The sequence below is a fragment of the Melitaea cinxia genome, chromosome 7 (assembly GCF_905220565.1).
Source record: "Melitaea cinxia chromosome 7, ilMelCinx1.1, whole genome shotgun sequence".
Classification (NCBI taxonomy): domain Eukaryota; kingdom Metazoa; phylum Arthropoda; class Insecta; order Lepidoptera; family Nymphalidae; genus Melitaea; species Melitaea cinxia.
This window is the reverse complement of record NC_059400.1, coordinates 1412873-1438954: the sequence shown is the minus strand read 5'-3', so window position 1 is coordinate 1438954 and position 26082 is coordinate 1412873. Positions and strand designations below refer to the sequence as shown.

Genomic DNA, 26082 nt, shown 5'->3' with positions numbered 1-26082 from the left:
TGTCTAATGTGATAATAAAACACGTGTTAATTAGGCGACGTGTAACGCGGTACTGTCAAATTAATAAAGTTCTATATTCATAACCTCACGCACACATAGCATCGCGCGCCGTGATTGGTTGAACGATCTACAGAAAACGTTTGGCGAACGAAGCCGAAGGAATCTGCAAGTATTCTGTCCTTCAAGATAAATTAAGCAATTTACGAGTTTGCATTTAAACCAATTTACGCACAGACTTAACCGCTGATTTCGTAAAAGCCTTCATTATTCAATATTATAAGGTTAAATTATTTTCCTGTTAACAATTGCCGGTGCACGAATATTTATACTTAATCTTCATCCATTATACAGTTCCATTTACATTTTACTTAATTACAGACCTTCACCAAAGTTCACAACTATGGGTATTATTTATGTCAAAAACTTCGTTGATGAAGTTCTAAATTGACAGGAAAGTAAAGCCTCCGTAAATATTTAATATACGTAAAATTATATTTATGGTTTTCGTCTGTTATATAATTCTTTAGAAACTAGCTATAAGATATAAAAGAAGTACGGTTAATAACCATCATTCAAAAAATCGAACCTTAATTTAAACAAAAAAATGTCACCGTCACGTCATGGCTGTCAGATGTGAAACATTTAATAAACATTTATTTTCTTTATGTATAAAACTTTTTAATTCAAAAATTTCTTTAAAATCGAAACAACTTAATTATTATATAGTACATATATTCCATTATATAGCGTGGTGATAAGTACATAAACATATGCTTTAATAGCTTAAATTAAATATTTAAAATAATTTTTCGAAGCAGAACAATTTACCGTCTTGTTAAATATAGAAGTAGGAACCTGAACTGCTGTTGTACTGTGGATTGACGGATGTACTCGTACAACGTACATGTCACAGCAATTTCTCCGAGCGTTACGTAACGTTATTAGTTTGGCATAAACATTTTCTACATAAAAATTCAAGTTAATGTTGTAATTTCAAAGTCAAAGGTCGCGGCTACTCTTTAGACATTGCAACATCTCTATGGTAAAGTTTAATAGTTTTAACCGACAGGCCGCGGATTAATACGTTGATTGACGATTGTTTTAATGATTTTAAATGGCGTATAATAAAATTTTACTTTATGGGTTTTGTAACGACTTTATTATTACATTTTCAAGAATATGGTGATGTACATAAGTAAGAAGATTTTTCTTTTAGGGTTTTATTGTAATAAAATGTTATTTGAGAAGTCAAGGTAGCCTATTATTACTGTAGAACACAAAAATAATTTTCTTTTCCATCCCCTTATTAATGTCTTTGTTACTGACCTGAACTAAACTGATACAGGCGATAAACGTGCCATTCTTGAGCCGATTATCGATAGAAAACTAGGAGTTTAATCCAAAAACTGCTCCAGTGAGGGTTGGCAGACTAAACAATTTGAAACACTGTTCAATCGCTTTACATGTTCTCTGATGCAAAAAAGAAACAAATATGATTTAAAACATAAAAATTTAAATCTTAACCGCCGGTGTTAGTTGAACTCTTTCACCACTACAATAGTACGGCTGTATTTTAGTGATCTACAAAGGGACGCAATTATTTACTTATTCGTGTCGTAATAAAGTTTAACTTCAAACGAATCATAAACAATCGATGATGTAATTCGATACCCTATAAGAAAAATAACAATTAAAATTACACTATATAAGGTAATCGAGGTTGACGGATAGGTGTTACACAGACGGTAAATGTGTACTCGTATCACTTGGCGCGCTTTCTCATTACACGCTCAATGAATTACGATTAGGTGGCGTTTGTGTGTTAACTAACTCTTGGTATGACTTGTGGTTATGCCTTCCATGATTTTGGCACGTGTTATATTGGTTTTTTAAATGATCGTTACGCTTATATTAAACCTTTATCTTCATGTTACTAAAAATTGAATTAAAAACGCATTATTTCAAAGTATATCGGATGATTCTGAATTTACTAATGTTAGAAATTATTTTAGTGTTCGCATAAAAATAGAAAATAAAACAACTTTATTCAAACATGTCTCAAAAGCCCCTTCGAATCGTCATTTTACAAATTAAAATTATAAAGTGATTATTAGTTTTTAAAGGCAAGCTCCGACTCGGAATGTAGATTCTGCAGAGAAGAATCGGCAAGAAACTCCGCAGTTACGCTTTTGAAAATAATACATAATTTTTAATATCATATCAAAAATCGACCGTTCCAGCGGGGATCGAACCTGCCATCGCCGACTTACCGTTACGGTGCTTTAGCCAATTAAGCTATGGAACGATGTACTCGCTAGATCGAAATTTTCGATATGATGATTTTATATTCGGTCTAAGCGAATGTGTGTAATGTTTCCTAATGTGTGGGTAACACAAAAATAAATCGTAAGAATTAATAATACATAAACTGTGTTTTAGATTTTGTGGTTCAAATCTTAATACCTCGAAGACCATTCGAAGAAACAAACGCCACAAAGAAAAAGAAGATGTTACTAGAAATTAAATCCTAGTCCCGTTTATAAATAAATTAAAACGAAAAAAAGCTTAGTACATACCGATAATAGCCGGTAACGCTTATATTCTTTTACCATACCGGACGATTAACTGTACAAAAATGTAATAATTAACCCATTTCAAATTGACGACTAATACAATTATTTCCACGAATCCAATGTTTTTCGCGTTTAAATAAACAAAATCTTCTATTACGTGTACATTATTATTCAAAGCGTTGTTCGTGAACTAAATTCTGGGTCAAAGCCATCATGTAATAGTGTTTTAGTGGTTGCAGTGTGTGAGATTCGCGAACAGCAGAACATTTTTGTGTCACAAGAGTTCATTGAAATTCGAGACATGTTTTGTGTCGGCGTGATTGTAACTCTAAGCTGGTTTTACTACTACGCGGATGATCTTTAATGTCACAATAAAAAGTTCAGACATAATTGAGTTTTTATGGAATAATTGAGATTACATTGCTGTTTAAAAAATGTTTAGAATACATAAATATAATTGTTGACAATATAAAAAGTATTATGATATTAGGAAAGTCTTGCATTGACTTGACGAAAAGTGATTTTTTTTATTTCAAAATCAGTAGACCCGGCAAACATTGTTATGCTATATAAAAATATTTGAATTTCAAAAAAATATATGTAAGTACTTAGGAGGTAACACAGTAGTATGCCCCGCAAAGGTTGGTAAGGGCCCCGTAAGGTTGTTTTGTCATATATGTTAGTAACCCCCTTAATCCCCTCCCTCATTATTTAGGGGTATGAAAAATAGATGTTGGCTGATTCTCAGATCTACCCGTTATGGACACAAAATTTCATAAAAATCGATCCAGCCGTTTCGAAGGAGTAGGTACCTATTGTAACTAATAACATTGGGGCGCGAGAATTTTATATATAAGGTAAAGGAATAAGTTGAAAGTCATATTGTGATTTTCGTGTTGAAATGATGATGATGATGATAATTTATTTATTTATTTTTAATGGAAACAAACAGTATATAATAATTTTTATAAAAAAGCACACATTCGGAAAATCATCACCAGAACAGTTTCCAATGACTAAAAATGATATCTATTATCAAAATTTCAGATTATTTAAATAAACTAACTTTCATTATAATACTAACTGCTAAGTTTCTGGAGTTGTTCATAAGAAATCTCAATGTGATATTGAGAGTAGTTGGATAAGACCGCCTTTGTACATCTTTCTTTTCATGTGTCACTTTTGTTGTAATGTTTCTTTGTGGTGTACAATAAAGAGTATTTATTATTTATTATTATTATTACTTCCCACCCTCGCATTAAAAGCCAGAAGATACAACAACTTACTGTCATTTTGAGAAATAATCTGTGGTTAAACCCTAAATTATTGAACTGTTTTCTAGTCAATAATTTTGTCCAATCTAATATATAAAATTCTCGTGTCGCGGTGTTTCTAGTTAGACTCCTTCGAAACGGCTCGACCGATTCTCATGAAATTTTGTGTGCATATCGGGTAGGTCTGAGAATCGAATAACATGTATTTTTCATACCCCTAAGTTATGGTGGGGGGAGGGTTGAGAAGGTTAATAAAATATATGGCAAAACAAAGTTTGCGGGGTCAGCTAGCTTTATAATAAAATTCGCAAGAATGTTAAGTAGACAAAGCCACGCGACATAGCTTGTTCAATCGTCAATCACATCAAACTTTCCTGGTCAAATGTGTTTGTACTGCTGCGCACGAGTGTTTTCGCATAAACCAATTGTTATATAACTCTGTCAACACTTTCTTGCTATAAACGACTGCCCATATTTATTCTCTTCGATAAATATTGTCTTAGCACGCGGATGTCAGTTGGAATCACGTAAATTAAGACAAACTATTTCGTACTGGTCATGGATTAAGCTCTGATCCTTCTCCTACATGGGGAAAGAGGCCTATACCCAGTAGTGGGATATTACAAGCTGAAGCGATTTCGTACTTAAATGTTTGATTTATATGCCTATTATATACATGCAAGTAATCATGAAAATCTCGTCTTTTGTTAACCGACTCCCAAAAAAAGAGAGGAGGTTCTCAATTCGACCATTTCGACCGTATTGTTTTACGTTTGTTACCTGAGAAGTTTTTTTGGTTGACCAAGATATTGATGATTTTTGATTTAATCGACAGGTTTTGAATGTCACGTGGTCCCATTTAAATTAATTACCATCTTAAAAGTACTTTTAGAGTTATATCTAATTAGGCGTATTTACTTGACTACTCTTTTGTCGATTTACGTTGTATTATACCGCATAACTTTTAACTGTGTGTACTGATTTTGATGGTCCTTATTTTAATCGAGAGCTGATGCTTGTCTTGTATACATATATGATTTCTAGCCCTTGACTTCGTCCGCGTGGAATAGTTACTTTGGGCTAGCTGGGGATGCTCTCGAAATGAAATAAACCCTGATTTTGAAACATTTTTCATTGGTGCTCTACTCCTATTGGTCTTAGCGTGAAGATATATAGCCTATAGCCTTCCTCGATAAATGGGCTTCCTGAGATAAGCGCGTTCAAGCAAACAAACAAACAAACTCTTCAGCTTTATAATATTAGTATAGAATAATTGATATTTATAAAATATTTTGTGTATGTTTCGTAGATATGAGATTAGATTGTATATTATATATTTCATAACGCAAGGTTATTAGAGTGTCCCTGTCCAGCTTTTTTTTTGTATTTTAATTTTACGCTCTTGAAAGTTTAATTCTAGAACTTAGAATCTGTTCAGTTGCAAACAAATAATTACTTTGTGTTCTTATTATTAGCACATATAACTGCTTGATATTTAAGTAAATTTGAAAACGACTTAAGTGCTTAGCTTCCTCGGCTTAATTAAAACTACAACAGACCTTAATTTTAGATAAAAGAGAAAGAAGAGGAACATTTTCTTTAAATTACCATTTTTGTTTTTGCCGAACATGCAAGTTACACTGTAGGTTTTATTCATTATTCAAAAATATTGAAATGAAGCATAATTACCTATTCAGTTGTCGCTACCGAAGGTTACATAATTCAGCATAATTAGTAATGTTTAATACTAATTAGTTAATTACGTATCGTTGTTTAGTTTCGTTTTATTCAAAAAGATTAATTTTTATTACACTCGGGCTTTTATTGTTTCATGGCATTTTGGGTCACCAACCCGCCTGCCCAGCGTGGTGACTATGGGCAACACACATGAGTTCACGCATTTTTGGCGCGAACTTGTGGAGGCCTATGTCCCGCAGTGGACTGCAATAGGCTGGAATGATGCTGATGATGATGATGATTTTATTGATTTAAATAATTGTGTTTGCTAACAAACGAAAAAAACCGACTTCAATTACATCGACAAGTAATACAACGTAAGTAGACGAAAAAAATTAACGAACGCGCTAGTCTTCACTACGATTTTCGAGGGTTCCCCTCGATTTCCCTGAGATTCCATGTGAGATCCTGGTTTCCTTATCATAGTACCATCTTTAGTATATCTCCTTTCAAACAAAAAAAAAAGAATTATCAAAATCGGTTGATAAACGACGAAGTTATCCCCGAACATACATATAAAAAAACGGTTGAATTGAGTAACCTCCTCCTTTATTGAAGTCGGTTATTAACATTAAAGACAATTTTTTTGTTTATTTAAAAATAGGCGGTATTTAAACAAAAATCAATTTAAGTTTACAAATGGCAATGATATAATGTTGTTATCGTTAAAATTCAGAAAATAGTATACCGTTGAGTGAGGACATCTCACTCTCTTTAGGGAAAAAGTTATCTCAGAATTTCTTTTTTATAATACTCTCTTTAAAAAAAGTTTCAACACCAGTTTCGACCTAAAATTTTGCAATGCTAGTTAAAATTTGAACTACTACGGATCTATGGCTCTGTTGCATATGCTCTTATTTGTTAAAAACTTTCACGATTTTACCACTTGCAACACAGAATTTTTACCCGTATTTAATGTCTCAACCTTATACTATGAATTATGATTCACGTGTTTCGTCCATTGGGCCATCTCATTTGATGTTTTTTTTTTGTTGTTGTAATGGCTATATTTTCATTGACTTAGGGTATTTTCTGTGTCTGTGTTGTTTTTAACCGACTTCCAAAAAAGGAGGAGGTTCTCAATTCAATTGTATTTTTTCAATGTATGTTTTGTTAGATCTCAAACAAATTTAAATGGGACCGAATGACACAAACCGTCTTTCGATTAAATTTTTTTTTTTATCGAAATCGCTCCACCCAGTCAAAAGTTCTGAAGTAACATACATAAAAAAATAGAATTGAGAACCTCCTCCTTTTTTGGAAGTCGCGATAAAAAAATAATAATAAATGCCACACGTGTTCCGGGTATATGGTAATTTACTAGTTTCATTGCCCTGGTCTGTCGACTGAGAAATAGGCATTGTTATTTCGGATAGGCGGACAGTGTGATACTTGGACCCATAGACGTACAATACAAACTCGTCGGACCGCGGTGAACTGTGATAGTTGATAGTACTGTTACAGTGTACGATTAGTCCGATTAGGTCCGAATAGCGATTGACGTTTGGTAATATTACATTTCGTACCTTACTAAGGTAAAGTAACCTTTTAGTATATCGTACATATGCTACCCAAGACTAATTGTTAATAAAAATATTTAGTATAAATACAAAATATAAAAAAAAAATAACTAAAAAAAGGGTAAAACGAAAATATATGCACATATTTTTTGACAATTACTTAACAATTATAATAACGTTCAAGTAATAGGGCAAAAAAACGTTACAACAAAAATACATACACAAATATGTATTCAAAATGTAAAAAACCAATAACAAAAAAGTTAAGTGATACGATGTCTGCACAGTAAACTGAGTATTGTAAACATATATATAATTATAGTATTTTGGATTACGAGTAGTAATTGAACGGCTAACCTTGCAGTATTACTCAATTATTTATGGATAACATGGACATATCTACACGTTTTGGTGCAATCGCTCTGAGAAGGCTTTAGTATCTTTCAAAGACCGTGTTTCCTCGAAAATGTTACTAGTAAGTTAGTAACTATTAAATTAACAAATTGCAATTATTGTATTCAAAACGCGATGATAATAATGATATATAATTAACGTTTTATCTACGTTTACTTAAACACTGTAAAATTTTTAAATACATGTGATTAGTTTATCTAATCGGTAAAGGTGACATTCGCTTGTTGGATTTCCGCTTGGAGCAGATATTTGCACACAAATATTAAAGTTTGGTCTAAGTGTATAGCCCTTATGTGCCTTTCCACTGTCTCTTGGAGTACGCAAATATCCCGATTATTATCATAGAAATCTGGCCGCGATCGTTGCTCATGTTGTGTTGTTCAGTTCAATTTTTAGCCTCTTTACCTCACTTTCACTTCTCTTCAGTCTATCACAATCCACTGCTCGACATAGGCCTCCACAAGTTTGCGCAAAAAAGGGCGAGAACTCATGTATTTTGCCCATAGTCACTACGCTGGGCAGGCGGGTTGGTGACCGCAGAGCTGGCTTTATCGCACGGAAGACGCTGCTGCCCGTCTTCGGCCTATGTATTTCAAACCCAACAGTTAGATGGTTATCCCGCCACGGTTAGCTTTTTAAGTTCCAAGGCGGTAGTGGAACTGTGTTATCCCTTAGTCGCCTCTTACGACACCCACGAGAAGAGAGGGGGTTGCTATATTCTTTACTGCCGTAGCCACACAGCAGTTATATATTTATACCTATAATTATCAAACAAGCTGCGCTACATCTTGGTATCGATACCATCATATAATTATTACCTATGTGATTTAGCGAATATTCGCAATTTTCAAGACTTCAAGTAAAGATACTCAATCTCACGAACATCAATAAATTATGAATATACGAAGACAGATGAATAGTAACAAATCATTTGATGAGGCGTCAGATGAAGTGAGAATGTTCCGCAATACATCGTATGACCGTGTTTTCGTGATCATTTAGCGATTACAACTAAACGCCTTTCGTGCTAAGTAATGATCATGCGCAATCACTAATATTTAATAGTTTTGTTTGTATATCTAAGTGCATGTGAAATAGTATACAGATGGATACAACCTAGAGGTATTGTAATCTCCTAGACTGTATATCATTAAATAGTATAAAATAAAGTCGCTTCCCGCTGTCTGTATGCTTAGATCTTTAAAACTACGCAACGGCTTTTGAAGCGGTTTTCTTAAGTAAATAGAGTGATTCCAGAGAAAGGTTTATGTGTATAATACGTGCATAATATAACAGAGGAACACTGATAGTTTTTGCAACCGTACGAAGCCGGGGCGGGTCACTAATATTAGATATATTATTTGCATGTTTTAGTTTTAATTTTAGTTGTCTGTTAAACAATTAAGTAGAAATATAAGATTGACATCGATACTGTAATAATTATTAATGTTTTAAGTGGTGTTTACTGGCGTCAAGCCTTTTGACCTGCGTTTATGATCTATGTTTGCCATCAAATGGGCCATCTCAGTGTAATTATCTATATATATAATAAAAGTGAAGTAAAAAAAATTCGGAGATGAGTCAGTAGACAGGTTCGTGATTCTCATTTGACAGCATTGAATTAATGTTCTCGTGGTTTTGGTGTTTCTCATGAGACATGCGAGTATATTACTTTTTTATATTTTTTTTTTCACCGTCGACTGTGATTAAATTAAAAATAACGCTTCTTTGGGAGTTGGTTAAAAAGTAACTGTATTAAAATCGTTTTAAAGTAATTTTTAATATAATATTTGTAATGCAATTTTACTGTTTTATTTTAGTTTTAACTTGCATATTGAATTTTGTTTTTACCGGACAAATTGTATCTAATGTTGTGTACATCTGTAATGGTAACTGTAATCGGACTAGAGAAAAATGTAATAATAGTTACAATGACTATACAGTATATCGCTGGTGTATCTTATGAAATTAATAAATAAATTATTGCAATTTACGCATTAAGTTATTTTTCTTGAAAATTTTCTATTTTTTTTTATACAACAAGGTCCGCAAGCAAGCATACGGCTCACCTGATGGTAAGTGATTACCGTAGCCTTTGGACGCCTACAACACCAGAAACATTACAACGCGTTTCCGACCTTACACAACTTGAAAGCAGTATTATTTAGCTGTGATTCTCTGTGAGATCGAGGTGCTTCCCAGTCGAGCTGCTCCAGAGTTTGAGCAGGATATTTCCTGCAAAGCCCTCAGTACCTCAGTTAAACCCTTTTCCTCAGTAATATTATAGATTGTAAACATAACTATACTTTGTCATATTTAAACTGTTTTCTATTGTTTTCAGTGGTCAGTCAGTTACCCGACTCGGAGGTCGAACGTACGACGGCAGCGTACATTTTCACCTTTAACGCCATTCCCCTGTCAAGACTCGATATCATGGGGACGAAGCAAGGAGGTCCCCACGTCGGTGCACAAGCTGAGACCAGGGGACATCGAGGTTGTAGCGGCGATAGGTGACTCTCTTGTAGCGGGCAGTGGTGCCCTTGAAGAGTTCGCCCTAGGAGCGATCGTTGAGTATCGAGGAGTGTCTTGGTGCGCTGGTAAGTATACTAACTTCTTATTTATTCTATTTATACTTACTAATATTGTAATGCTTAATTTGATTTTTTGTTTGTTTCTAAATGGATAAATTCAAATATAGGACCGATTTTAAAAATGATTTTACCTGTGTAATGCTGTATTACCATTCCGTGACTTAGGTTAACTTTGACGGACGAAGACGGAACAGCCACGATCGTTATACACGTGGAGGAAGCAAGGACTGAGAGCTAGTATTCCATATTTATATATTTTTTTTTTTTTGTTTGAAATCGGTAATCTGGGAACCTCGGTTTTAACGGAAAAAATATATAGAGAATTAAATTACATTAGAAAGATATGGATGTTAAATCAAGGATCAGCTAAGCACTACTATTTCAATTTCATAACAAACTACATGAATGTCATTAAATTAAAACTAAACTACGGTTAATGGAATTTAGCAAGAAAAAAAAAAACATAATAATAATAGCATATTTTTTTTTGTTACTTATAATAAAAAAAAAAAAAATACTAAAATTATATACATATAATAAAGAAAAAAAAATCATACGTTTTCACTTTAAAAAAAATGAATAAATAAATTAACAAATAAATAAAAATAAATACGTGTACTAATTTTTACTATAATATAATGAAACATAAAATAACACCTTAACAATGACACTTCCAGTTGCGCATATTTCTGTTAACTTGTGTATATATGTTTTAAGCCTACCCTACATACTGTTAATTTCTTGTCTCGACTATAAATTGTTAATATATTGTGATGCGATGTACCCAACATGTAATATTTTTGTTAAATTTTAGTGTTTGTAATTTCTCATGTAAGTGAATTGTATTCTTTTGAGAAATAAACGATCTTTAACCTTAAAAATACTTTATTAAAGATGATAGTAGGTTGTCAAACATTACGTTTTGCCTTTTAATATCCTTATAGGCACCCCACAATGTATCTACGTGTTGAAATACAAGGAAATTACGCGGGATGCCTTGACAAAATAAATATAATTGTGATGTATGGGAGTTAACGAAACGAATAAATCTTTGATGTAAATTATTAGAGGTTAGAGGCCTAAAACATACGTAACAAATAAATAAATTATAGTCTAAACTTAATTAACGTTGCTAACTATAGACCATAGGCAGTATATTCGTTAAAGCATTGTCAAATATTGGTAGTTACATATCTATTTAACTGTATATATTAAGGATTGTGACTTAAATCTATGCCATTGTTACATTGTTTCAGATTATTGTAGTCCACTACTGGACATAAGCTTTCTTATCTTATCCAGCCTCCATCGGCGTGGTTAAATATACACTTTATTTATGTATACGTCTGACCTGTTTTTATACTTGATAAATCAAAATGAAACAAAAATAAAGTCTCTTTCTATAGGCGGTGACAGTTCTTGGCGCGAGTTTCTCACTCTGCCCAACATCCTCAAGGAGTACAACCCTGGCCTGCGTGGATACTCCACGGGCACTGGAGAGTGGCTGTCGAAGAACTCCAGACTCAACGTCGCTTTTCCGGTAGCCTCCGACCAAGACGCATACAAACAAGCAAAGGTATATCTTTATATGTAAACAGTCACTGATTTACAACCGTGTTTGCTTGAAAACGAAAAAACCGACTTCATTTACATCTTAATACAACGTAAGTAGACGAAAAAATAGTCAAGTAAATACGCATTATCAGAGATAACTCAAAAAGTACTCATTAGAACTCAATCAAATTTAAATAAAATTAAGTGACAACCCAGCTATCGATTAAATAATTGTGTTTGCAGGCAAACGAAGAAAAACCGACTTCCTTTACATCGACCAGTAATACAACGTAGGTAGACGAAAAAATAGTCAAGTAAATTCGCATTATCAAAGATTACTCCAAGAGTTGTAATCAGATATCGATGAAATTTAAATGTGACCAAATGATAAACATCGGCTTGCGATTAAATTAAAAATCCTCAAAATCGGTACATCCAGTAAAAAGTTATGCGGATTTTCGAGAGTTTTCCTCGATTTCTCTGAGATCCCATCATCAGATCCTGGTTTTCTTATCATGGTATCAAACTAGGGATATCTCCTTTCGAACAAAAAAAGAATTATCAAAATCGGTTGATAAACGACGGAGTTATCCCCGAACATACATAAAAAAATATATATACGGTCGAATTGAGTAACCTCCTCCTTTTTTGAAGTCGGTTAAAAAAGAATAATCGGAATCGGTTTACCCAGGATTTTTTATTTTTTGAACAACACGACGAAAAACTGTGTAAGCAAATACACATTATTGGAGTTAACTTTAAAAGTACTTGTCAAATTTCGATTAAGGAAAACATGAAAAGCACCACCTTTCTATTTCACTCGGTATAAAGTGCTGAGGTAACAACATACATAAAAAAATTAAAATAAACAGTCGGATTGTGTACCTCATTTTGGAAGTCGGTTAAAAAGTTTTGATAGTGAACGTGAAAGTTTAAAAACTTGCGCTAGAAGCATGACAAATCGACATTAAATTCCAAAAAGTATTGGTAGGCTTCCCAATATTAGTGTTGAATTATCTCATACATTCTATATCGTTAAAATTGCATTTCTGTATGTCGTTAGTCTATTTAAATTTTAGAAAATAATAACTGTCTATTACTTTTCACCCAGCAGCCTTTGTATCTAATTCAATAATTTTAGGTCTAGATTCTAGATAATGAACTTTGTTACTCCTTAACTGAGATTTAGCTGAGGTACAGCAGGAAATTCTCTGCTCAAAAAATGTAGCAACCCGACTGGGGTATTACCTCGACCTTACAGAAGATCACAGCTAAATAATAGTGCTTTCAAGCAGTGTTGTGTTCCTGTTGGTGAGTAAAGTGACCAGAGCTCCTGAGGGGGATTAAGGGTAGGATCAGCAACGCGCTTACGATGCTTCTGGTGTTGTAGATGTCAACAACCTACGGTAACCGCTTACCATCAGGGTACCACAAAGTTCATTGACAACTTAAGCTCTCCTTTCTACGGACGTCCATAAAACTCTTTCAAGACTGATTACTCTTTACTTCATATTTATTATAGTACTAACGGCCCACCCTGGCTTGGCATGGTTGCAAAAACTATCACTGTTCCTCTACTATATTATGCATGTATTATACATATAAACCTTCCCCTGGAATCACTCTATTTACTAAAGAAAACCGCATCAAAATGCGTTGCGGAGTTTTAAAGAGCTAAGCATACAGACAGCGGGAAGCGGCTTTGTTTTATACTAAGTAATGATTAATATTCTCATATTTAATTTCTTACTTCGTAAGTATTTATTTCTTACCATTGTGCTTGTTCATTCTTATTCATATTTATAATAAATTAATTAAGCGAAAGAAAAATAAAATATTTTGTAAGTATCGATTTCCTAAATTATAGTGTATTAATAATAAAAATTGTGTGAAAATATGTCTAGTTATCGTTCATGACCTTACGTAAATACAATGAAGAATAAAAAATACAAGCTTGATTACAAATTACTAGATAAATTGTTAGTTAATTAATTATAATTTATTACCATCTTGGCCTGGAACGTTTACGACCCGTGAAGAATCCTCGTTTAGTAAATATTATATTAGTAACTTTACTTAATTATTTTAACATAATAACCATCATTAATACTTCATCTTCATAAAAAAGTGAATTTGTAAAAAAAGCAAAAAATTTTTGCGTAGGTCAACTTCTACCGTTAAAAAATAAAATAAAAAATTAATTCATTAAATTTACTGAGTTAATATTTGAAGTAACATCGACTGTCATTCAAGGTGAGGTAGGTTTTATTCACGATTAATATTAATATATAATTAACAAACACATACACACACACACACACACATCTATATATATGTCGCTTCAGCCTGTAATATCCCACTACTGGGCTGTCTCTTTCTCCATGTAGGAGAAGGATCAGAGCTTAATCCACCACGCTGCTCCAATGCGGGTTGGCGGATATATTCCCCACTATGAGTAGCGATCGCCATCAAGTGTACATGATAACAACCGGGACCGACGGCTTAACGTGCTCTCCGAGGTACGGTGGGGAGACCCACTTGGATTGCACAAACACTCAGACCATGGCAAACACCTGTATGGCCAATACAAATGTTTGTTATGTACGGGGATCGAACCCGCAACCGCCAGCGGAACAGGTACAATCCATGGCTGTAACCGCTGCGCCAACGCGGCGTCACATATATGGCCTAAGTACTTAATATAATAATGCATTCATGGCATTGTTGCGGCTGCCGCGCTACTGTAGCGCATCTGCGATGTTTGCACTTGCGACCGTGGATAGTTTTGATGCAATAATCCAGAAAAAGACCTAATTATTACTAAACAGAGTGAATAATACTAACTAGAGAGCGTCAGAGCGTAGCAGCGGTCACAGTGACTTATGGCCAGTTTCAATACTCTATCTATCTCTAAATTTGCTTACTAGAGATAGAATTTTGACGTTAACTCCATATAAATTGTGTCAAAAATCTATCGCTAGTAAGCAACTTTAGAGATAGATAGAGTATTGAAACTGGCCATTACTGATTGCCGACAGTGTCCGCTGATCGGCCATGTGTATTAAGTTATTGATCATGAGAGACATATAGTGTAAACTAATATTAGCAATTAAAAGGATAAAAAGTCATAATCATTTAAACTAACACGCATATTACATCAATCTGACATAAAGAAAATTCCGTTAAATATTATGTCAATTACTGTTTAAGTACACGCTGTTAATAAATTGCATAAACGAAAAATCAAATAGCACACAATAACACAAAAAGTACAGTTTCGCCGTGTGAAGTATGTCAATACTATGAACTATCAGAATGTAATCACGTAACCGTCGTTATGCTTCTGATACTTTTATGAAAGGTTAAGATATAATTACTACATACACTTAGAATGACCAATTGATTTGGAAACCTTGGAATCTCTTGAAAGTATTCGTAACTGTGTTTAAGAACTTTTAGAGTTCTTTCTAAAAGAGTTACATTTATAAAAAGTAATTCCAAAGTTTCTTGTCGGTTCTTCTCTCCAGAATTTATATTTCAATTTGGTGCTAGCTTCACATTTTAATTGAGTTCTTACATAATACTATATTATTTTGTAACGAATTCACAACTAATTGTATAAAAAATTATGATTTTATTTTAATTTTCTTATTAATATATATAAATTTTAGTTAATATCGAATATGTATTTGTAGTCCTATAAATTTAAAAACTATATAAAAAACGAGAGACCTCTCTCTTCCCGCGGGTGTCGTTAGAGGCGACTAAGGGATAACAAGGTTCCACTACCACTTTGGAACTTAAGAAGCCGACGGATGGCGGGATAACCATCTAACCGCTGGCTTTGAAACACACGGGCCGAAGACGGGCAGCAGCGTCTTGGGTGCGACAAAGCCAGCCCTGCGGTCACCAACCCGCCTGCCCAGCGTGGTGACTATGGGTAAAACACATGAGTTCACGCATTTTTGGCGCGAACTTATGGAGGCCTATGTCCAGCAGTGGACTGCAATAGGCTGGAATGATGATAAAAAACGAGTGTGTTCTACACCACATGACTGCAGTAAAACTTCTGCATAATAGGCCTGCACTGTGTCTTAGATATAGGAAACGAAACTTTCTAAAAGAATAAAAAATAACTACCCATCGCAAAAAACATTAACGCTTACAATTTCCTTTCCTTACACTTTTTTCTCCAGATCCTGGTAGCACGCATTCGTTCATCCCCCGACATCGACGTGGCTCGTGACTGGAAGATGATCACGGTGTTCATAGGTGCCAACGACCTGTGCTCCGCCTCCTGCTTGAACCCAGTCTCCTGGTCGCCGGCCGCCCACGCCAGGAAGCTGGCGAAGGCGCTCGACTACTTCCACATGCATTTACCGAGGACGATTGTTAACTTAATTCCAGTTCTGGGTAAGTTGTATTTTTTTACGCTTGTAACATTTATAAATAATGTAGAGTTACGTATGTTTTTAAAGATTTATTAAACAACATTCGCAGTTCTTTACTATATGTACCTATATATGTATGTATAAACATGTTACTTACTACGTGTTGTTAATAATGCCGAGATGCATAATACATTCTAAAATCTTTTAATGAAAATTATAAATTACCATCACTTTGTGGTACAAGGTCGCAATGTGATGAACCTTTACTAACATTCACTCTGTAATTCTAGGTCAAACCTAATATACATGGTAATATATCAAATCCAACTGCACCAGGTTTTGTTTATCAAACTCTAGTAGACTTAACGTAGTAGATAGATATAGTACATAGCAGAAAGTAATCGGTACTTCCTGTAACAAGCGGACAGTAAAGGACAATTTTTTGAAGACCTCAAAAAGACTTGTTACTTACGTTTATCACCAGAATTTATTGTGAACTGAAATACATTGCAATAATAATATTGCAAAATTCCTTCAATAACTTATCTGAGAAAATACTTTACTTAAATACTTACTTTAGTATTTTTTTTTAAATCTTTATTTAATTAAGGAGTTTGATCACAAAGTGATCATGTCACCCCTATAGGAGCTTCTATACAATTAATCTTTAAAATAATCTATTTAATACAAATATCGACGTCTTAATCCTATTAATACTATCTTATTAATACTGTTTTCAAGCAGTATTGTGTTCCTGTTGGTGAGTAAGGTGACCAGAGCTGCCCCCTGGAGGGGGGGGGGGGGAGATTGGGTCGGCAACGTGCTTGCGATGCTTTTGGTGTTGCAGGCGTCTATAAGCTACGGTAATCGCTTACCATCAGGTGAGCCGTACGCTTGTTTGTCGACCTAGTGACATAAAAAAAATACTACTTTAGTAATATTTAACATTCTCTCAAATAACGTTTGTGGTTATATATTAAATTACTTTGATCTTTTACAATGCCTACGAATATATTAACTCGTTCGATGAGTAAATTAATGACTCCAAGCTTTCCCTGGCGCAAAATTTATCATTTTAGATAAATCCTAATTAGAAACGTATTTATGTAATATTAATGCAAATATTGTAAAGTCGGAACCTTTTCTTGATAATTTTTTATGGATATTATGATGAAATGACATGAGACTTAATATTAAAAAACAATCTTCACATTTTTTTTTATTTCGAAATAAAATATTAAAATATTCGGTATAAAAACATTTTTAGAGTCATTAATAAATAGTTGTTTTAGAATTTCGTAAAATTTCGTGATGATTTCAGATTTCAGAAAATATGTTACAAATAAACATTTCTTATATTATATTTATAAATAATCTTATACTATTAAACGAGCAATTCTTGTATATATATATATACTAGCTGTGCCCGCGGCTTCGCCCGCGTTGAAATTAGTGTGTCACAAAGTTTTCCTGGCAAACTTCCAGTGAAACTCTCATCGAAATCGGCTTAGCCGTTCCATAAACCTTCCTCTTGCCAATGATGGAGCCCTCTCTCCAATGGTGAAACTGCATGAAAATCCGTTCAGTAGATTTTGAGCGAATCGATCCCATACACTTTTAGCGACTTTGTTTTATAATACACTAACTGTTGCCCGCGACTACGTCCGCGTGGTTATGAAGATATGCATTACTATAAAGATGTTTAACGCATTTTTTTTTATTTCAGTCACTTGAAATGCTTATCAAACTGAGTAACTTTTTAAAAGGCACAATTTAGTATAATTTAATATTTTTTTTTATAAAACCTCTCTATACGCCACATTTTTAGTTTTATTTTCAGGCTGTATATGTTTCATACAAACTATCAACCCCAATTAAACCCCCTTAGCGGTAGAATATCGTAAAATCCGTTCCTAGCGGACGTCTGCTAACTATAATCTACCTCCCTGCCAAATTTTATCTTTGTCCAACCTGGATGGAAAGACCATCCAGCGGTTTTTGAGTTCTTGTAATGAGTGAGTTAGTGACCTTTCTCTTTTATATATATAGATTACGATGCATTATTTGGACACCTCCTCACCATCTATAGAGCATACATTTTTAATTTCAAGTCTCTTTCTTCAAAAACATAGGACTTTCATATAAACTTCCAACCCGCGTTTTAACCCGCCCCTTGAGGGTCGAGTTTCGTAAAATCAGCTCTTAGCGGATGTTTTCGCCTTATAACGAACCTACCTGCCAAATTTCAAGTTTGTAGCTGTTATAGTTTCGAAGATTTCGTGATGAGGGAGTCAACCTACCATCCCCGTTTTAACTCCAAAAGAGAGTTGATTTCTAAAGATACATTATTTGGTCACCTTTCTACCATCTATAGAGCATACATTTTAAATTTCAAGTCTCTTTCTTCAAAAACATAGGACTTTCACACAAACTTCTAACTCCCGTTTTACCCCCTAGGGTTCGAATTTCGTAAAATCCGTTCTTAACGGATGTTTACGCTTTATAAGGAGCCATCCTGCCAAATTTCAAGTTTTTAGGTGTTATGGTTTCGGAGATTTCGTGATGAGTGAGTCAACCTACCATCCCCCGATTTAACCCCAAAAGGGTATTGATTTCTAAAGATACATTATTTGGACACCTTTTCATCATCTATAGAGCATACATTTTAAATTTCAAGTCTCAGAACAATACAATACATCGCACTAACAACATCGGCTCCTCAATAAAAATTCTGCAAAAATAGAATCTTTAGCCAAGCGCCACAGTGGGTGTGCCAAGTGATTTTCGGAAGTGCTTTTCACATCATACCCTGCGGGCAAACCCGTAACCCCAAGGGGACCGGAGTAACAAGACCTAAGTTTTAAATCATTGATACAAGCAGAAAGGATCGTCGCAATAAATTGAGAGTTAGATCAACAGAGAGTTGGTGATAAGACCCTTGCAACGACACCATCCATACCATCTTCAGTGGAAGGACAGCAGAGAGAGGGCACATAGAAGGAACGTTACATAATAAATTATTTAAAATTCACACAAGGTAAATAAAACAGTCGAAGCGCACATCAATCTCGCGACCTAGTTTAAGCGCGTGACCGACAAAAAAAAAATACTTACGTTGCGTCGCGGCTCGGACGTCGTGAGACTGCAAACTGCACCTGACTCTGCTTCTTCAAATAAAGTAAAACTGTATCAAGTAAATACTGTATCAAGACCGCGCGAAGAACACGTGAAAAGACAGCTGCAACGACAAAGCTACGGGACACTTGCGGAATCATCGGCACATCACATCCTTTCGCCACGTGAGTCCAACTGATCAAATCTAGTTTTAAAAGTAATCATCGCTGTATATTTTGAAAGTAGTTATTAGTTGTATAGATATCTTTAGTACATAAGTGCAAGCAAAGATGTCTTCACACATCAACAAAAAGACAACCGAAGCGTCATCGGTGATTTCAAAATCATCGGTCTCGCTTCGTAAAAAAGTACTGAAAAAGCTTGCAAACGTAACCGGAACTAGTACACCTGCCGCACCGCTGCCGTCGACATCAAGCGAAAAACCCAAAAATGTAGCGGAATTCACTGTCGTCCACACCGACACAGCCTCGGAGCCCCCATTGTCAGATCTGGAGGACGGTGAGACGTCCTCGGCGGGCTCTGTAGCCTCCGAAAACAGCAGGAGGACCTCCCTCCTCTACACCACCCCAAAGAGAGGAACAGGAGTAGAAATGGACATGGTCACGGGCGTGGCCAACGACCTCCTACAACGCGGCAAGGAAGCTTTAGAAAGTAGCGGCAATATGAAGCGTGGGGTGAAAATGATCGCCTATGAGAGTCTGCAGGGCCTCTACGAGACGGTTCTGTCGCTCTCGGACTCGCGCAGCCGACACAAGTGCAGCCTCGAGAAGGAGCGCGCCCGTCATGCCCAAGAATTGGTGCGGGTCGAAAGAGCTCATGCTAAAGAGCTCACTGAACTCAAAAAGACGCTCCTCTCAGGGATGCAAAAAACTCAGACAGACTTGGTGGAGACGTTGAGGGAGACTCGAGCCGTCCGCTCTTGGCTGGAGTACGAGACGGTGGAGCCTTTCCGGCGGATCCGCGACATCTGGGAAACGCAAGTCAAATTAGAGGAAAAGCTGAGCGAGCTCCATAGGGTGGTCTCGTCAACCAGGAACGGCAGTGAAGTGACTTCGCAGACGGACAGTAAAGTCCAGGAGTTACTTAAGGCAGTGGAGAATAAAATAGGATCGCTTTCAAGTGGCCTAGAGAAGCTGAAAGACGAACTAACTCATACCAAGACCCTCCTCACTGCGAAAATTGACGACATCCCACTGATCTTGGACGACGAAAGCCGCCCACAGGTAAACAAGGACACGGCATGGAGAACCCATCTGGATGAGATCAAGCAGCACATAAAGTCAATAAATACACAACCATCTAGTACACAGCCAAACCCACAACAAGATCTGGCCCCCCTATTCGAAGTTTTAAATGAAAAGGTCGAGATCATGTCCTCGGAGCTGCGCACCCTGAGGGATTCTAGCAAGACCACCGCATCCCCAAAAAAACCAACACTGGAGACAGAGATGGCGGTTCAGGAGGTCAAGCAGACCCTCAATACTATTAAAGAAGGAGTCACAAAATTAGCTCCTTTGGCGCCGACAACCTACGCCCATGCCGCAGCCCGACTAAAAACAGAGAGTGTGGAACAAAGACCCAACCACACTCTCATCATTTCGTCCCGAAACCCGCAGGAGACTAGCGAGCAAGTGCTTACCAAGGTCAAAGACTCGCTGGACTTAAAGAAGTCTGGGGCGAGGATGGAAAGGGTCCGTAAGGCTCGCGACCAGAAAGTCGTGGTGAGGTGCGCCTCAAAAGAGGACATGGCTAAAATCAGGGGCCAGGTCCAGAAAAATACAGAGCTGACGGTGCGGGAGCCCACAAACCAGGACCCCCTGGTCTGCGTGCGGGGAGTGCTGTCAAATTACACCAACGAGGAGATTGTAGACCTTATCAAGGCCCAAAATAGTCATATCCTCGAAGGAGTAGACAAGGCGGCACTTAAAATGAAGGTGCGGTTTAGGAAGCGCGCCCGAAACCCCCACGAATGTCACCCTGTGATCGAGCTTTCCCCGTCGCTCTGGGGAAAATTTATAGACAAGGGCAAGATCTATGTAGGATTCAGTAGATGCACGGTCGAGGATCAGTCCCCCCTCGTCCAGTGCATGAGGTGCCTTGGCTTCGGACATACCAGGGCACTTTGCAAACAGGACAAAAACACATGTAACTACTGCGCTCTATATACTAGCTGTGCCCGCGGCTTCGCCCGCGTTGAAATCAGTTTGTCACAAAGTTTTCCCGGCAAACTTCCAGTGAAACTCACATCAAAATCGGCTTTGCCGTTCCGTAAACCTTCCCCTTGAAGCCCTCTCTCCATTTGTGAAACCGCATGAAAATCCGTTAAGTAGATTTTGAGGGAATCGATCACATACGCTTTTGAGAACTTTGTTTTATAATACACTAACTGTTGCCCGCGACTACGTGCACGTGGTTATGAAGATATGCATTTCTATTAAGATGCTTAACGCAAATTATTTTTTTATTTCAGTCACTTGAAATGCTTATCACTCTGAGTAACTTTTCCAAAGGCACAATTTAGTATAATTTAATAGTTATTTTTATAAAACTTCTCTGTGCATTTTTAGTTTTATTTTCAGGCTGTAGTATGAATAACCTATCAGGCGAACTTATTGCTGCTGTATATGTTTCATACAAACTATCAACCCCAATTAAACCCCCTTAGCGATGGAATATCGCAAAATCAGTTCTTAGCGGACGTCTACTAACTATAATCTACCTCCTTGCCAAATTTCATCTTTGTCCATCTTGGATGGATGGACCAGATCCAGCGGTTTTTGAGTTCTCGTGATGAGTGAGTCAGTGACCTTTTTCTTTTATGTATATAGATTACGATGTATTATTTGGACACTTCCTCGCCATCTATAGAGCATACATTTTAAATTTCAAGTCTCTTACCTTAATAACACAGGACTTTCATACAAACTTCCAACCCCCGTTTTATCCCCTTATGGGTTGAGTTTCGTAAAATCCGTTCTTAGCGGATGCTTACGTCTTATAAGGAGCCTACCTGCCAAATTTCAAGTTTTTAGGTTTTATAGTTTCGGAGATTTCGTGATGAGTGAGTGACCTTTCGCTTTTATATATATTGAGTTTCCTCCGGCCAGATTGAGTAACCTCCTCCTTTTTTGAAGTCGGTTAAAAAAGACTTCATCCAAACCGGCAGCGAATCATTTTAACTCTCTCTTCTACTACTAATCCTTCATGATTTACTAAAAATACCGAGCTGAGCTCGGTCACCCAGGTACTATTATAGTTAATACGTTAAGTTCGTGTTAATAGTCAATAAAATTTAGATAACAATAATAAAATTAAAATAGTTTGACACATCGACGATATCCAAGTTCCAACATTGTATTCGTATTTGAATACTTACTGATGATGATCAACTAAATATTTGTTAATTTACTGATTACCATTGCCGTTATGTAGTACAGTGATGTCACGTGAAATTGTTATAAGATGTTTTTCTCTTATATGTATAATCTTAAAAATACTTAACTATTTTATAGCAACGAAACGCACAATTCGTAATTAAGGAAGTAATGTTGAGATTATATTGGAGGTAATAATTGGACAATCGACATACCTTAAAGTCTGCTATAAGACTTTTTTTCCATGCCGTTACGTGTTTAAAAAAAACTACGTATAATATACAAAACCCATCAGTCATCTGTTCCTTAAAGGGAACTTAATGAATGTGTATTCTATCTGTCTATCTGTGTGTTGTATGTGTATGCCTACAACTTTCAGCCTATAGAATAGCTGGCCTAAAAAAATGATCAATGGAAATGTATGCGAATTTCGGACATGTTCATCGACTATTTTGATTATTTTATGAAATTATGAAACGGCTGACCTAAAAAAAAGATCAGCCGAAAAACTTCATTCCCTTGTCCCTTAATTCATGGGGTGGCAAATCAAAATGACCCGCATCAAGGTCGCATCATGGCCACATGGCATCAAATAACCCTAAATCAGGTTCCAATCCTCCAATGATTACATCAATACCTAAGATGCGTCGAAAATAAGGAAATAATGAAATTCAAAAAAGTCGTTTATAAGTCATGATTGTTCATGAGCGGGTTCCTACTAACTTTGCCGATTTTCGAGTGGTTGGACCCACAACTTGTTCGAGGGCTGGATCCGCCATTGTCTATTTTATCAGTCGACTGACTTTTGGATATCATAGTTCGTATTTATATAAAAAAACGAGTGTGCTTTAGACCACAATACTGAAATAAAACTTCTTGAGTTACCCCTGTATACGAAACATAACTCTCTCTCTTTCTGTCTTCACTTCACATCACAACTTTCGTTTGCCTCGCCCGATCACACTTTTATTAACGCTCTCGTCACGCATTCACCAACTTACTTCCCAAGTCAAGCCTACGTAAAGAAGTTTTTGCTAAATGGTTATTGCACATGCTTGTGTAATAATGAAGTTATAACTGAATGCAGATGTGTCGGTATCAGTGAGGGTGCTCCGGCCGCTCATGTGCCGCCTGATGCACCCGCTGTTCTGCACGTGCTTCCACCGCGGCGGCGGCGAGTTGCTCGACCTCGTCCGACAGGCGCGGCTGTACCAAGCCGCGGAAATGGCTCTGGTGAGTTCACTATCGACGAATGATTAATGTATTTCAAACACATTGTTTTTAACGTTTACGCGAATTTTTCACTCATTATAATGAAACTACTGTTTCGGATTCTATCGCGGTTTATTAAATTTTTTAAATGCCCGACTTTTCGGATACCTTATAGCAACCATGGTCACGAGAGGACTCTGTTTCAATAGACTTGTATTGAGGTAGGTTCGACTGTTTCAAGTTTCAGGAATTATTTTTTATGTTCACGTTGCCCGTTTTAAAGTTATTTAGCTTCGCCTTAATTATAGGCGAAATAGTATTCGCTCTTGTGACTTAATGTAATTAGTTAACGCATAAGGGATTCTGATCTCAGGTTAATCAAATTTAGTGACAATAATAACTTTAATTCATTTAAAATACACCTTACATAAAATAAGGAACTTCATAAATAGCACAGTGTAATGTAGTTTTGTAGCTACTGGGTTATTTACACAGCCTACATTTATAATGTTTAGCTAAGACCCCAATTAAAATATAAGATGTATAAAGTAGGTACTGATTATGTAGATTATCAACAATGGCGTACTATTTTATCAAATGTGTAGATTACAAAATACGTCTGAATACACCATGAACTACGTATCCAACTAATTCTGACGTTCCAGGTGGACTCAGGCCGTTACGATACCCGCGATGACTTCACGGTGGTGATCCAACCCTTCATGAGGCTGTTCAACGCGCCGATGCCACCAACACAACCACTACCGCTCGTGATCCACCAGTCGTACATCACACACGACTGCTTCCACTTCTCACAGAAGGGTCATGCACTTGGTAATACTTGTTTTGTACTGTCTTATTGATTTAATTTTCCATCTATAAAAGATATTAGTAACAGATAACAAGGTAGTTACATCAAAATCAAAAAAATCAAAAATAGTTTATTTAACTCTAAATTTACATATTACATAAAAGGAACAGTGAATCCCACACTAGGCAATGCCTGTGTCGTGGGATTCAACAACACATATAAATAATTACCAGGCGTAGTGCGGCCTAAGAAGATAATAAGTATATTTATAACTAACTAATGATAACTGAATTAAAATAACATCACATCATCGTCATCACATAACATCTTGTAGTATATTGCAGCATGAAAAACTATTAAAGTTTCGGTATACGAGTATGACACCTTTGTCATGTAATATTTCTTTTGTTACGGAGAGGAATTTGTGCTGCTTCATTGAGTAATGTCTAATAAAAGTATAATAGTCTTGGTTTTTCCAAATATTTGGTCGCTCCTTATAATGTTTTCTTTTCATGACTAAGCAGGAATGAATTAAGAAAATGGCTATTACAAAATCAGTGGTTCTGTTCCGGTTATAAACCTACCAGAAAAATAAAAACAATAAACGTCCTTGCTAGACAAACATAGAAGAATAATCGCTGTTATTTGTATAATTTGATAGTTTGATTTACATCAATTTTTTCTCAAATAAAATGTTTATTGCAGCTGCAAATCTTCTCTGGAACAATCTGCTGGAGCCGGTCGGTAACAAGACCGACTCCGGACCGCCTGTCTTACTCAACTCATTCCGTTGCCCGATCAAGTCTGCACCTTTCATCTTCACGAGGAAGAATTCAGAGGAGTTTTTGAGGACAGGAAAACAAGAGGGAGCTTTTGAATCATGATTATTATTACTTATTTAGCTAATTTATTCAAATTTGTGAAAATTTATTTTAGCCTTACCACTCATTATAAAAAATTTACGTTAGAAAGATTTAATCAAAAGACGTATTCATCAATCCTACATTCATAATTTTAGCATTTTAATCAACGCTTTTATAAATTGCTTAGTTCCTTTCAGCAACTAAAAATAAAAATAAAATGTGCCTTTGACCACATGACTCAAGTAAAACTTCCTTAGCACCATCAAACTTCCTCGCTACTTCCGTTCATCTCGCCCGATCAAACTTTTCGTAACGCTCTTGTCACGAATTCACCAGCTTACTCCCCAAGTCAAGCGTGCATAATTTAACTCCGACTTGCTAGATACAGTAAAAATCCGAAAAAGTACTAGTAAAAATCTGTTAAACTATGAGTGTAAAGTTCTTACACATTAGGAGGGCAAATAATTGATAGTTATGGAATATAGTTTGTACATCATCATCATTATCATCATTTCAGCCTACTACAGTCCACTGCTGGACATAGGCCTCCACAAGTTCGCGCCAAAAATGGCGTGAACTCGTGTTTTTTGCCCATATTCACCACGCTGGGCAGGCGGGTTGGTGACCGTATTT

The 26082-nt window shown here is 36.0% G+C and overlaps 1 protein-coding gene across 1 annotated transcript; it reads left to right on the top strand.

The window, feature by feature from the left end:
- Positions 1 to 6718: 6718 nt before the first annotated feature.
- Positions 6719 to 25498, top strand: LOC123655072 (phospholipase B1, membrane-associated-like). The gene is made up of 7 exons (XM_045590910.1): positions 6719 to 6805; positions 9860 to 10115; positions 11516 to 11685; positions 15860 to 16076; positions 23651 to 23796; positions 24441 to 24609; positions 25292 to 25498. The coding sequence occupies exons 1-7, from the start codon at positions 6719 to 6721 to the stop codon at positions 25468 to 25470; spliced, it is 1224 nt and encodes a 407-aa protein (XP_045446866.1). The 3' UTR covers positions 25471 to 25498.
- The last annotated feature ends 584 nt before the right edge of the window (positions 25499 to 26082 follow it).